The sequence below is a fragment of the Nesoenas mayeri genome (genome assembly GCF_963082525.1).
Source record: "Nesoenas mayeri genome assembly, chromosome: 7".
Taxonomy (NCBI): Eukaryota; Metazoa; Chordata; class Aves; order Columbiformes; family Columbidae; genus Nesoenas; species Nesoenas mayeri.
In genome coordinates, this window is record NC_137551.1 from 25,034,900 (window position 1) to 25,047,288 (window position 12,389).

Here is a 12,389-nt window from a genome sequence, read left to right on the forward strand (position 1 = left end):
TTGCACTACGGGAGCTGACCAGCTCCATTCCCTTTTCCCCACCAGTGCCTGCAGCTGCACTGCACTGTGGGGCAAAACCCCACTGCGCCCAGGCCAAGGCAGGTCCCTGTCTCTGCTTGCCCCATTGCCTCAGCTGCCCTTGCAGGAGGTGGGGAGTCATACCCTGAGTGACCCCAACCCTAGGGTGTCACCTAGGGGTGAGGATGGGGCGAGCACCCAAGGGGCGAGCACAGGGTTGCAGCTTCTCTCCTGCCAGCTAGGTGCCTCGCAGCCAGCCAGCTCTCCCGGCCGCAGCTCCGGCTGCCTAGGAAGCGTCGCCCCGTTCTTCCCGGAGTGCCCCCCACCACTTCCAGTCCCGGCGGGCTCAGTGCCCGGGGCGATGCTCCCCAGCGGGTCCCCCCAGCATCCCGGCCGACGCTGCCGTTGCCTTGGGGGCTGTAAATCAGCACGGCGCAGCCCCACCTCCGCGCTCGCCATTGGCAGCGGCGCCCCTCGTCCCGCTCATTGGCGCTGTCGCTGCCGCCCGTTCCTACATAAGGCGCCGCTCGGCCGGGCCGGCCCCGTCGGAGACCGGAGAGCAGCAGAGCCGCCGGCGGGCGGCGAGGCGGGCGCTGCGGGATGCGCTCCCGCCGCCGCGGAGGCGCCGGGCAGCCCCCCTGGCCCGTGAGTAGGGGCTGGTTTAGCGCTCTGTGAAGTTTCCCGGGAACTCCGGGGCGGGGAGGGGGCGGCTTTCCACTCCGGCACGGTCACCGGCCCGGAGAGAAGTTGGTGGCAGGTGGAGAGGGGCCGCAGGCAGCCTGCCCCCGCAGCGCGAAGGGGATGTGGGGTGGCAAGGAGAGAGGAAGGAGGATGAAGGATGCTGGGCTGGGGGTGGACCGGGATCGGGATTTTGGAGCAGCGATGGGTGTGTGAGGTTGGAATGGGAGAGCGCTGGTAGGGGCATCAGGGTGGTGAGAAACCAGAGACAGCTCCTCTTGTTGAGGGCACTTGTGCTTGGTCGTGGCTGAGCTTGTGCAGGGTCTGGGGATCCAGCCATGCACCTGCCTGTGTGGGAAGGAGCTGGCTGTGTGCTGGTAGGTCTGAGACCCCAAGGACCTGATGTCCCTTTGGGCCGAGCTCACAGGCTAAGGTGACTGCTCATCTCCACACTGCATTAGCTGCTGCTGGCTGAGTCCCAGCATGACAGGGCCGGCACTGAGGAGTCCTGTGTAGGAGGGGACAGGGACAAGCCAGCTTGCAGTTGGGGGCTTTGGGCCCATCAGAAGCATCTGTGATGGGACACACAGGCTAGGGTGTATGAGAGGGCTGTGGGAGGGAGCAGCTCTGAGCCTATGGCAGCAGTGAGAACAGGGGCAGTGGGACTTGGGCTCCAGGGCTTTGGCCGGAGCAGAGGCACTGCAGGAGATGGGCTGCCTGGGGCTGAGGTGCTGTGGAAGGGACACTGTTGGCATCCCTGGAACGCTCAACTGCTGCAGGAGAGGGGCTGTTTGGTCTGTGGGATATCTCCTGCCTGTCACCTGCCCTGATGGGTAAAGCTGTGGCAGCCTGGGAATGGCCAGAATGGCAATATGATGTTACTGGGGCACAAGCAGCATGATGTAATGGGATACTGCGATGTCACCATGTCACTGCTCTGGGGTGCCTTTGGGGTGTGATGAGGCCCTTGCTGCATGGTGTTGCGCAATGTCGTAGCGGTGCTGGAGGTGACTGCGGCCCAGGATGGGATGTTGCTGCAGTGGTGGAACATGACATCACTGGGGTGCACGGCATGTTGGGCAGCAATGTCATGCTGGCATGTGGGATGGGGTGGCCACACAGAGAGCCAGCTCCCACCCTCATAACAATATGGACTCGGGATGTGTGTGCGGGTACATGAGAGCCCTGGGGACAGCATCTCTCCACCTGTGATGAGTGGTCTGGGACACAACCTCCTTCCTGCCCCACAGCTCCCAGCTGCATCCCTCCCTCTCTGCAGGGCATTGCCAGCCACAGCCATGCATGGAGACAGATGAGTCCTACATGTTGCATCCCTGCCATGGGGCAGCACCGTCTCACTGTGCTGCCTGGCTGCAGCCTGTGTGGGTGCCCTTGGCACCCCCTGTCTTTTTCCCATCCTCCCACTGTCTCTAACCCTGCTTGGTGCCCTAGCTTTGCGTCACCAGGTTTACCCATGTTGAGCAGGCACAATGGGGTGATCACTGCTCCTGGGATGACCTTGCCACCAGATGCCACAGCATAAGTCAGGACATAGTTCTGCTCTGTCTAAGGGCAGGACTCCATAGCCTCAAACCTCAGGCTGAGCTTCATGCTGGGGCCTCAGTGTGATCAGCAACACACTGGGAACCGTGAGGCCTTTTCTGTCTGCCACCCAGAGCCTGAGCCTCCCTCCCTACCCCTTCCCAAAATGGCCTGGCTCTGGGCCGTGCATCCCTTCCGCATGGCACCAGTCACCGGATCCACTGGGAAAAGCGTTTTGTCTCCAATCAGGAACATTGTTTCATCCTGGAAAGGCTCCATCCAGCCTGGAGGGATTTTGGCTGCAGCTGGATGGGGTGGGGTGGTACCTAGGGAATGGGCCAAGCTGCAGGAACAGGAGTTGGAGACAGAGCAGAGAGAGTGCTGCCAACAGCCCAGAAACAGTGATTTGTCACCTGGTTGGGGTTGAGGGGGCACTGCTCTGCATCGGTGGGGGCTCATGCGGCAGCCCTGCACCCATGTGTCCACATGTGGGTGGCTCTTCCCCACACTTACTTCAGTGAGCCCAGTGTGGGGCTGTGGCAAAGGTCATTCACCCCTGTCACCCTGCCAGGGATGGTAGCTGTTCTTGGCTCCTCGAGAAGCCTCTGCTTGGGAACACCCAGCCACCAAGGTGAAGGACAGTGTTCCATGTAGCTGTGCCATCCCTCCAGGCAGAGAGGGGGACACACTGCTCTTGCTTCCAGCTGGAGCACTGGTGAGTGGGTCCATGCCCATGGCTGCACAGCTCACTGCTGGCCTTTTCCACTCTGGAGGGGAATGACTCACCTGCGGCAAGGGGTGGTCATCCTGAGTGCCACCTTGCTTGTCACCTGTGCTACAGACAGGTCAGAACCAGCTCCATAATCTCCTCAGCCTTGCCAGCAGTGCTGGCAGACACTGTCCTCCGCAGTCCAGCGTAACTGAGCCTCTCCTCCCAGTCTTCTGTCCCTCTCAGTGTCTTCTTCCTGTGACCACATCCCTGTGAGGACACCTTCCCTGGCCAGTGTGGGAGGAGCTCACCCTGCAGAGCCCCTAGGAGAAACAGTGCCAGCAGGGAGGGGAAACTGAGGCACACAGGAATCACCAAGCAGAGTACCCTCATGTTCTCCCCATGGCTTTCCCCAGCTCTGGAGGACCAGCCAGATGGAGAACAAGCTACCCAGCCTGGTGATGCATGCTTCCTCCAGCTCTGCCAAGGAGCAGTGATTGGCGTTGTGCCTTGCCAGGAGCTTGGTTGCCAGCAGCCCCTTGGGGCAGGGTGAGCTGGGTCTGAGCCCAGCTTCGTCAGCACCTTGCAGCCTTCCTGCCTCTTCCTGGGTCCCTCCCATGGGATGACCTCCCAAAGTCCCATTCCTGCTCAGATCTGACTCCCAGCTCACTGGAGTACAGTCCTGTCCCAAGGAAGCCCCACAGGTGAGCTGCACCCAGTAGGATCCATGCATTGGGATGCCAGAGCTGTGGCAGTGGGGTTGATGGGGTGGCACAGGCTGGGCTGTGTGACGAGGGGTTGGAGAAGGAGCGTCTCCTATGCAAGGGTGGTGGGGATGCTCGGGCACAGTAGAGCAGGGTCTCCTCCTGGTGCTGATGGGCTGCAGGTCTCCCCCAGGTGCCCAGGATGCTGGTGCTGTGCCTGCTGTCCCTGATCTGGCTCAGCGAGGGCTCTCAGCGCAGTGAACCCATGTTCACAGCCGTCACCCACCGCCTCCTCCCACCCGACTATGACAACAACCCGACGCAGCTCAACTACGGCGTGGCCATCACTGACCTGGATGCTGATGGTGACTTTGAGATCGTGGTGGCAGGGTGAGTGGTGCACCCAGTACCTCGGTGGCAGTGGGACCTGGTGGACCTGTAAGGCCGGGAGCTTCTCACCGCTTCCTGGGCATGTAGCTGTTTGGGGGGTTGTGCACAATGGTGGTGGGGGTGTTGAGGGTGTTGATGCCAGGTGGGCATCTGCATGAGGCCAAGTGGGTGCCCACATCCCAGGGCCAGGTCCCCTCTCTGCGGGGCACTGGCAGCTGCCGAGCAGCCAGGGTCCACCCTGCAGCTCAGAGCCAGCATGTCCCCAAGCCAGCTCAGCTCCGCTGACAGGACTCAGTGCTCTCCAGAGATTCAGTTAATTGGCTGGAGGTTTTTTTTAGCCCTTTATTGGAGTGATGGCTCAGAAGGGCTGGCAGGAGCCGGGTAGGCAGGGAGCTGTGTACTGCCAGCGCCCAAGTGGGGCTGGACACAGACCAGCTGCTGCCAGCAGGTCCAGCCACAGCTGGGGACAGGGGGGACCATGGCACAGGCTCTGCGTGAGTGTGCTGACATGGCTGTGAGCTGCCAGCGTTGTGTGTCTGTGCAGGCATCACTGTGCTCACCCCCAAGGGAGGTGCACATGCAGGTGTGCTCACCTGGAGGGGACCCCTCACCCCCACAGAGCCTGTCTGGGGGGGCTGCAGCAGCCAGGACACCACAGTGGCAGGTGGAGTCCGGCCCTGCCACCACTCTGACCATCACCACGGGGCAGCAAACCACGGAAAGCTCTGGAGACCCCACATAGGGGCCCAGGCCACCATTCCTAACTGGGCTGAGTCAAGCAGCCAGCTGGGGTTTTGTAAGCAGCCTCGGTGCCCATTGTATAACTTGTTTACTGGTGCCTGGGGCAGGAGCGGGCAGGGAGCCTGTGAGGAGCGGCATGTGGAGAGGATTTACCTTGTGTGCCAGTTTCCCTCCCCTGCAAAAGGGCTCCAGGCAGAGATCTGCACCCCATCCTGCCCCACTGGCTGCCCGGCCCTTGCCCTGCCATTGACCTCAGGTACTTGAGCCATGTAGACACAGGATGCTCAACACAGGCTGGAAGAGATCCAGGCTGAGCCCTCCCCAGGAGCAGCCAGAAGCCAGCCCCACATTTGGGTGCTGAGGGCAGCCCAGTGTGCCTGGTCTCCGTGGAATATACAGGTCTCTGCTGCACCTGTTATGGGGAAAACCTGGTGTCACACCTGGTGTCCCCCAGCAGATGGGATGGGGGTTCTTGTCCCTGTTCCCAAGCCTTAGCGAGCCATTGCCCCTGCTTGCACTTGCAGGTACAATGGCCCCAACCTGGTGCTCAAGTACGACAAGGCACATGGGCGGCTGGTGAACGTGGCAGAGGATGAACCGGGCTCCCCGTACTATGCATTGCGGGACCGGCAGGGCAATGCCATTGGTGTGACAGCCTGTGACATTGACGGGGACGGCCACGAGGAGATCTACTTCCTCAATACCAACAATGCCTTCTCCGGTGAGCCCTGCCAGCGGCTGTGCCCTGAGCACGGGGCGCAGGGGGACCTCCCAGCGCGGCAGCCCGCGACCTTCGGCGCATGAGGGATGTGTGCGGGCTGGAGTTAATTTCTCAGTTGAGTGGGTCCATTGATTGATGGCAGTGCGGGTGGGATGCTGAGCCCAGCCAGCTGCTGAGTCAGCACTTCCAGCTGCCCACCTCCCTCCCTGCAGCACCCCAAGCAGGACAGCAGCTTCCCCAACACCCCTGGGGGCGCCCTGCCACAGAGACCCTGTGCTGCAAATCCCAGCTGTGTCCCTCTGTGGCATGGCTCCCCTGTGCCTGCTGGACCAAGCCAGGTCTAATCCTGCCCTTCCAGTGCTGTCCCAGCTCCTAGGTTGGTGCTTCAGCCCAGCTCTGCTCCATGTCCCTGTTCCATGGCCCTGACCTCCACACAATGGATCAGTTTTCCTGATGCTCCTAATTGTCTGGGCTGCTGGTGGCTGCCAGCACACCTGTCCCTAAATCAGGCACTGCCATCGGCACTGTCACGGACAGCATGGCTTGCTGCCTGTGCCTGGCACAGCATCAATTTAAAAAAAACCAAAAACAAAACAACAGCAACACCACAAAAACAACAACAACAAAAAAAACACCAAACCATGTTCCTGCATATGATCTACAGGGCTGCGCCCCACTGGGGACACATTTAACCTTAATGAGTTGATTCTTCTGTGTGTCTCCCAGGGGCCTTCAAGGGTCACAGGGGTTCTTGGAGCAGCAGCCAGCCCTGTAATACTGCTGAGTGCTATGGGGGACAGAACAGAGATTTGGGATGCTCTGGGTAGAAGGGTACTCCTTCCACAACCTCCTCTTGCAGCAGGGCACCCTCCTTGAGAGGAGGCAGGACACTGCAGCCCCCTGACTCATGACCCTCACCCCAGGCATGGCCACCTACACAGACAAGCTCTTCAAGCTGCGTAATGGGCGCTGGGAGGACCTCCTGAGCGACGAGGTGAACCGGGACGTGGCCAGCCGCTTCGCTGGGCGCTCCGTTGCCTGTGTGGACCGGACGGTGAGCAGTCAGCACATGGCGGGCTGGGGGCATCTCTGCTCCCTTCCCAGACCTCATCCCCCTCCAGCCCTCCTCTGTGGGGTCCCAGGGGACCTCTCCCATCACCAGGGCACCAGTCCCATCCCCTCCCCTTGCTGGGGGTGCTCCTCAGCAGCCCATGGCTGTCAGGGCTGGCAGCCTCCCAGCCATGGGGACTGCGGCTGCCTGTCCACACGGTTGCTGCCAGCTGATAAACGTGCCTGTCGAGGTGATTTATGTTCCTGTCACCTGCTCTTTCTTCTTCTTCCTCCCCTAGCAGTTTGTTTCCAAATGATTATCACTAAATCAGGGTCCAGCTGCCACATGGGACAAGGGGGTCGGTGGGGATGGGGGGGACCTGGCACACCAGGGATGCTGAGGAGGCAGAGTGCCCTGTGCTGGCACCATGAGCCTGGGGACTGCGGAGGTCCTGGGAGCAATGTGGCACATCCCTGCTCATGGTGTGCTTTTCACCATGGGTTTTGCAGAGCTCTTGCCCAGCACATTAGTTGTGTCTTGTCCCATGGAGCCATGAGAGCATTCAGCCCCACAGCAGAGATCCTGTGGCCCCCATGGAGTTGGGTTTTGGGTGGATGGGTGCTGAGGAGGTGCCGCCGGCCACAGGGCTCCGGCAGGTACTCCATCTACATCGCCAACTACGCCAGTGGCAACGTGGGCCCCCATGCCCTGATCGAGATGGACGTGGCTGCCAGTGACCCTGCCCGTGGCATCGTGGTGCTGGTGGACGTGGCTGTCCAGGCTGGTGTCAGCAAGTACACAGGTACCCGGCTGCTGCAGCCCTGTGGAGGGGACAGGGCACAGCAAGCGTGGGACCCCGTTGCAGGCAGGGCAGTACCCGTTGCAGGCAGTGGCCTGTGCCACGCATTAGGCTGCCTCACTGCCCCATCTAGTGGCAGCCACATGGCCCGTGGAAGGGACCAAGGCCAGGAGATGCTCACCCAGGATCCCCGTCTCCTGCCCGGCAGCCAGGCTGATCACTCCAGAGCTGACAGCATCCCCAGGGCTGGTAGCATCACACGGAGACACAGGCACACAGGCAGGGCAGAGGGGTCCATGCCAGCCTGTGCCCCACGCTGCCCCACCACCACAGGGACTGCTGCTGTGCCCCGTCTCCCCAGCAGTAAATTGTCACTAATTAGGAGTGTTGTCACCATGGTGATGGCAGTGATTGGGGTTGGGAGTGACACAAGTGGCTGCCAGGCTCAATTAGCTTCTGATGAGAGGGTCTAAAGGAGGGAGAAGGGGCGTGTTGGGGTTCCCGGGAGCACCAGGGGGGCGGCACTGAGCGGGACCTGGGGGGTACACACTCCCCTGAGGCAGGGTGCCAGCTGCCCCCTCATCCTTGTGCTGCTATCCCCAGGAGGCCGTGGGGTGGCTGTGGGTCCCATCCTGAGTGACAGCGCCTCAGACATATTCTGCGGTAACGAGAACAGCCCCAATTTCCTCTTCCACAACCAGGGAGATGGGACATACCGGGATGTGGCAGCTGCTGTAGGTGAGTAGAGGGAGCAGGAGGGAGCAGCCAGCTGTTGGGGACCCCCAGCCAGGCCTGGTTCTGGCTGCCTGGAAAGGCTGAGTGCAGGGTGGAGGGACCCAGAGCCCCCCTGACCACCAGAGGTGGCTGAGATGCACTGGGGCGTCTGTCGGGGCAGGGATGCAGCCTTGTGTGGGGTGGACCCATCTGGGGATCACAGTGCACACCCCAGGGAGATGGAAGTAGGGAGGACATCCTGTTTCCCCCCATCCCCTTGCGGCTCCCTAGGGCTGGATGACCCCTACCAGCATGGACGTGGAGTGGCACTGGCTGACTTCAACCGTGATGGCCGGCTGGACATCGTCTATGGAAACTGGAATGGGCCGCACCGCCTCTACCTGCAGAGCGGGGCTCCTGGACGTGTCCGATTCCGGGTGAGGGCTGAGGCTGGGACGCCCCCCCGGGCACTGCCAGCTTTGCTGCTGAGCCCCCTTGGCTGAGGGCCTGGCTTCACCTCGATTTGGCTTTGAGCCCCAATTCCCAACTGGAAGGGGACCTGAAGCACCATACTGGGACCGTGTGTCCCATTCCTTGTCACTTTATTCCTGTCCTTTGCACAGGACATTGCCACCCCCAAGTTCTCCATGCCGTCCCCTGTCCGCACAGTCATCACAGCCGACTTTGACAACGACCAGGAGCTGGAGGTTTTCTTCAACAACATCGCCTACCGCGGCTCCTCTGCCAACCGCCTCTTCCGGTAGGAGCATGAGGACCCAGCGGGGCCAGGCAGCCCGAGCAGCACAGCCAGGCTCACGGGGCTCCTCTCCAGCAGTGCCACTGCTCACGCTCGGCTAATAGAAGGGACCGTGACTGAGCCCTTCCCAGTGTCATTACCAGCTGCTGCGATCGTGCCTGCAGCAGCCCCTGGGGCCCCAGCTCCACTGATTAGCTGGGAGCTTGTTCATGGCTCCTGTTAATTGTGGGAGTCAATTCCTTGTTACTGCTGCGAGGCACCTCCTCACCTGGCATGCAGAATGGTGGGAGCTGGTTGTTCCATCCCGGTGCTGGTACCTGTGGGCTGGTGGGGGAGAGTAGCATGGTGGGGAGACCTTGCAGGGGGGGGTCTCCTGTGCCCAGACTGATACGGCAGCGTTTGGAGATGGTGCTGCTGCTCTGCAGTTCAGACCCACAAGAGCCAGACTCATGACATCCCTGTCACCCTCCATGGATTGGGGATACGTGGTGTCAACAGGCAGGGGCCAGTCCTGTCCCCCATGCACCACCCTGCAAAGCCACCAGCATCACCCCCAGGTGCCACCTGGGCTGTCACCTCTCTGCCAGGCTGCTCGGGGGCACAGGCACTTCCTGGGCACTGCTGGGGGCCACAGGAGCTGGCACTAATGCCCTGTCTGTGCCCCGCAGGCTCATCCGCAGGGAGCACTCAGACCCCATTGTGGAAGAGCTGAACCCAGGGGAAGCGCTGGAGCCTGAGGGACGGGGCACGGGTGAGTCCTCCCAGTCCTGGCAGGGGCAGCCTGTGCTGGGGGTGTTCCACAGCACCACCTGATACCCTCTATGCCTGGGGGTGCCGTGTGCCCAGCTTGGTCACCTGCCCACTCCCCACCAGCTCACTGGAGCCCATATGAACCACAGCAGCCCCGTGCTTTTTCCCTCCACCTGCACCCTGCTAAGGGTGCCATCTCCACGTGTTTTTGAGGGCTTTGCTCTTGGGGAGCTTCTTCTTGGGTGTCCACTGTTCAAAGCCTCTGTGTTTGGGAGGGAGTCAGGCAGCCTCCTGTGTCCCACAGCCCCCCAGGCACTGCCTGTCCCCCCAGTGCCTGGGGAACTGACTCACCTGATTGCAGCATGTCACCCATACAGGGCCCCTAATGCCTGCACTGGGGTCACCTCATCTTCCTTAATGCCTCTGCATCACTAGGACTGCTCTTGTTGGCTGTGGGAGCCAGCACTGGCAGCAAGGTATAGTGCTCATAGATGTGGGGCCAGACCCCAGCCATGACCTGATCCTGTCCTTGCAGGGGGTGCAGTGACAGACATTGATGGTGATGGGATGCTGGACCTGATCCTGTCCCATGGCGAATCCACGGCACAGCCCATCTCCATCTTCAAGGGCATCCTGGTGAGTGAAGCAGGAGGTCCTCGTGTTGTCCTTGTCACTACCACATCTCCCAGCTCTGCCTCCATGATCCCTTGCAGGGCACCAGCAACAACTGGCTGCGTGTCATCCCCCGCACCCGCTTTGGGGCCTTTGCACGGGGGGCCAAAGTGGTGCTGTTCACACGGCGCAGCGGGGCCCACCTGCGAGTCATCGATGGGGGATCAGGGTACCTCTGTGAGATGGAGCCGGTGGCGCACTTCGGACTGGGTGAGCCAGGGGACTAGGGGCTACCTCCACCCCCATCCCTTCCCGACATCCCTATTGATGGGCTCCTGAGCCCTGCATGCCCTCCTGAGCAGGGTCCACTTCTGCCATCCTGTTGCCCTGCAGCATGGTAGTCATCCATGCCCATTGCCTTGGGCATGGTGGGCTCCAGGGGAGGCCGCTGGCAGGGTGCTAACCACCGCACCTCTGCTGCAAAGGGCAGCTGCCCACTTCCCCGCTCCCTGCCTGCTGCTTTGACCAGTCACCAGGGCCATCCATGCCCATGAACCCTCCGCTGGCTCAGCACAGCTGGCACCCGAGCCTGCAGGGGTGTCCCTGTCTGCTGGCAGGGCAACCCCTCATCCCCATAAGCAACCCTTGGGCTGACACCCCTGTGTGGGGCTGTTGGCATGGGCATCTGTATCCCAGCTTGGAGAGCAAGAGGAGGTTTGCATCTCCATCCCTACCACCCCTCCACCTCCTTTCAGCCCCTGTCCACCCTGGAGACCCCCCCTCTGAAAAGCTGCCCATCTCCAGGGCAAGATGAAGCCAGCAGTTTGGAGGTGACCTGGCCGGATGGCCGTGTGGTGGTGAGATCTGTGGCCAGCAGTGAGATCAACTCTGTCCTGGAGGTTCCCTACCCCCTGGACATGGAGGAGCCGCTCATGCCTGCTCTCCTGGAGGTGAGGGCACAGGGTGGGGTGATTTGGGGCAGGAACTGGCGGCTGGGATCTGCTGGCTTGGTGGCTGCCCAGGGCTGATTCCTCCCCATCCTGGCGGTCTCTGCTTTTCCCCAAACACAGTGCGGGCAGGGATTCTCCCAGCACGAGAATGGACGCTGTGTAGGTGAGTGGCTGCTGGGGGCACAGGCATGCCTGCACCTGGGGTGCTGCAACATGGCCCCATGGGCACAGCTGGGGGGTCAGGAGGGAGCACTTGGCTGCAGGCAGCAGCCAGGGAGGTGGCTGGGCATGCAGGCAGGGCTGCAACACAGCCCAACGTAGGGTACATCGGCCTGCCCAGCATGGAGCGTGGGAATGAGGGCAGCAGCACAGCTCTGGAGGGGAACTGTGGTGTCACAGGGAGGCAGCAAAGTGATGTCCTGGGGGTGGGAGGCACGGCTGGCATGTGGCAGGTGTTGCTTTAGAGCCACAAGTGATGGAAGGGCAGTGGGGATGTGAAAGGGTGGCTGTAGCTATGCCATGAGCCTCCTAGGCAGAGACTGGGCTTGTGCATGGCTGCCTCTGGGAGAGGCTATCCAGCATGTGCAGAGGAAACTGGAGGGGCTATGGCTGGCAGACTCAAGCTCCCAGCCCAACCATCACACCAAAGCCTCTCTGCTTGCAGACACAGATGAGTGCACTGAGTTCCCCTTCATCTGCCCCCGGGACAAGCCGGTCTGCATGAACACCTACGGCGGATATCGCTGCCGCAGCAACAAACGCTGCGGCCGGGGCTACGAGCCCAACGAGGATGGCACAGCATGCGTGGGTGAGTGATGACGGGAATGTCCTGACTATATGCTGCTGAGCCTGGCCAAGCCAGTGGACAGTAGCCCCAAAGCACTGCCCCTCCAAAGGCCTCGCTGCATCCTGCAAGCTGCCATGCAGCTGCCCAGCCCCTTGCACCCTGGTTCTGTGTCTGTTTGTCCTGCACCTCCTGCTGAGCCCCTACTGATTCCCCTTCTCTATTTCTCTCTCTTTTTCTTTCTTGCTCCTTCTCTGTGCAGCTCAAGTGGCCTTTTTTGGGGGATACCCCTCTGCTGGGAGCTGGCCTGGGCCCCCCCATGGTGCCCTCCTCTCTCTAGTCCTTGGACTCTGCCTTTGCCTCTATGCACTTTAACTCCTGCCCGTAACGTGCCAGAGCAGCCTTGGTGGAAGGACCAGCTGGCCCCTGCCTGCTTCTCTTTTTCTCTCTCTCTCTTTCCATGTCAAAC

The 12,389-nt window shown here is 61.4% G+C and overlaps 1 protein-coding gene across 1 annotated transcript; it reads left to right on the plus strand.

Moving 5' to 3' along the window:
- Nucleotides 1-618: 618 nt before the first annotated feature.
- Nucleotides 619-12,295, plus strand: CRTAC1 (cartilage acidic protein 1; the record flags this gene model as incomplete). Its single annotated transcript, XM_080347507.1, has 15 exons — nucleotides 619-663; nucleotides 3,845-4,041; nucleotides 5,307-5,503; nucleotides 6,427-6,557; nucleotides 7,200-7,356; nucleotides 7,957-8,091; nucleotides 8,359-8,504; nucleotides 8,691-8,827; nucleotides 9,493-9,575; nucleotides 10,110-10,210; nucleotides 10,288-10,456; nucleotides 10,991-11,136; nucleotides 11,257-11,299; nucleotides 11,801-11,944; nucleotides 12,183-12,295. 15 exons carry the CDS (start codon nucleotides 619-621, stop codon nucleotides 12,293-12,295), a joined length of 1,944 nt encoding a protein of 647 aa, XP_080203633.1.
- Nucleotides 12,296-12,389: the final 94 nt, after the last annotated feature.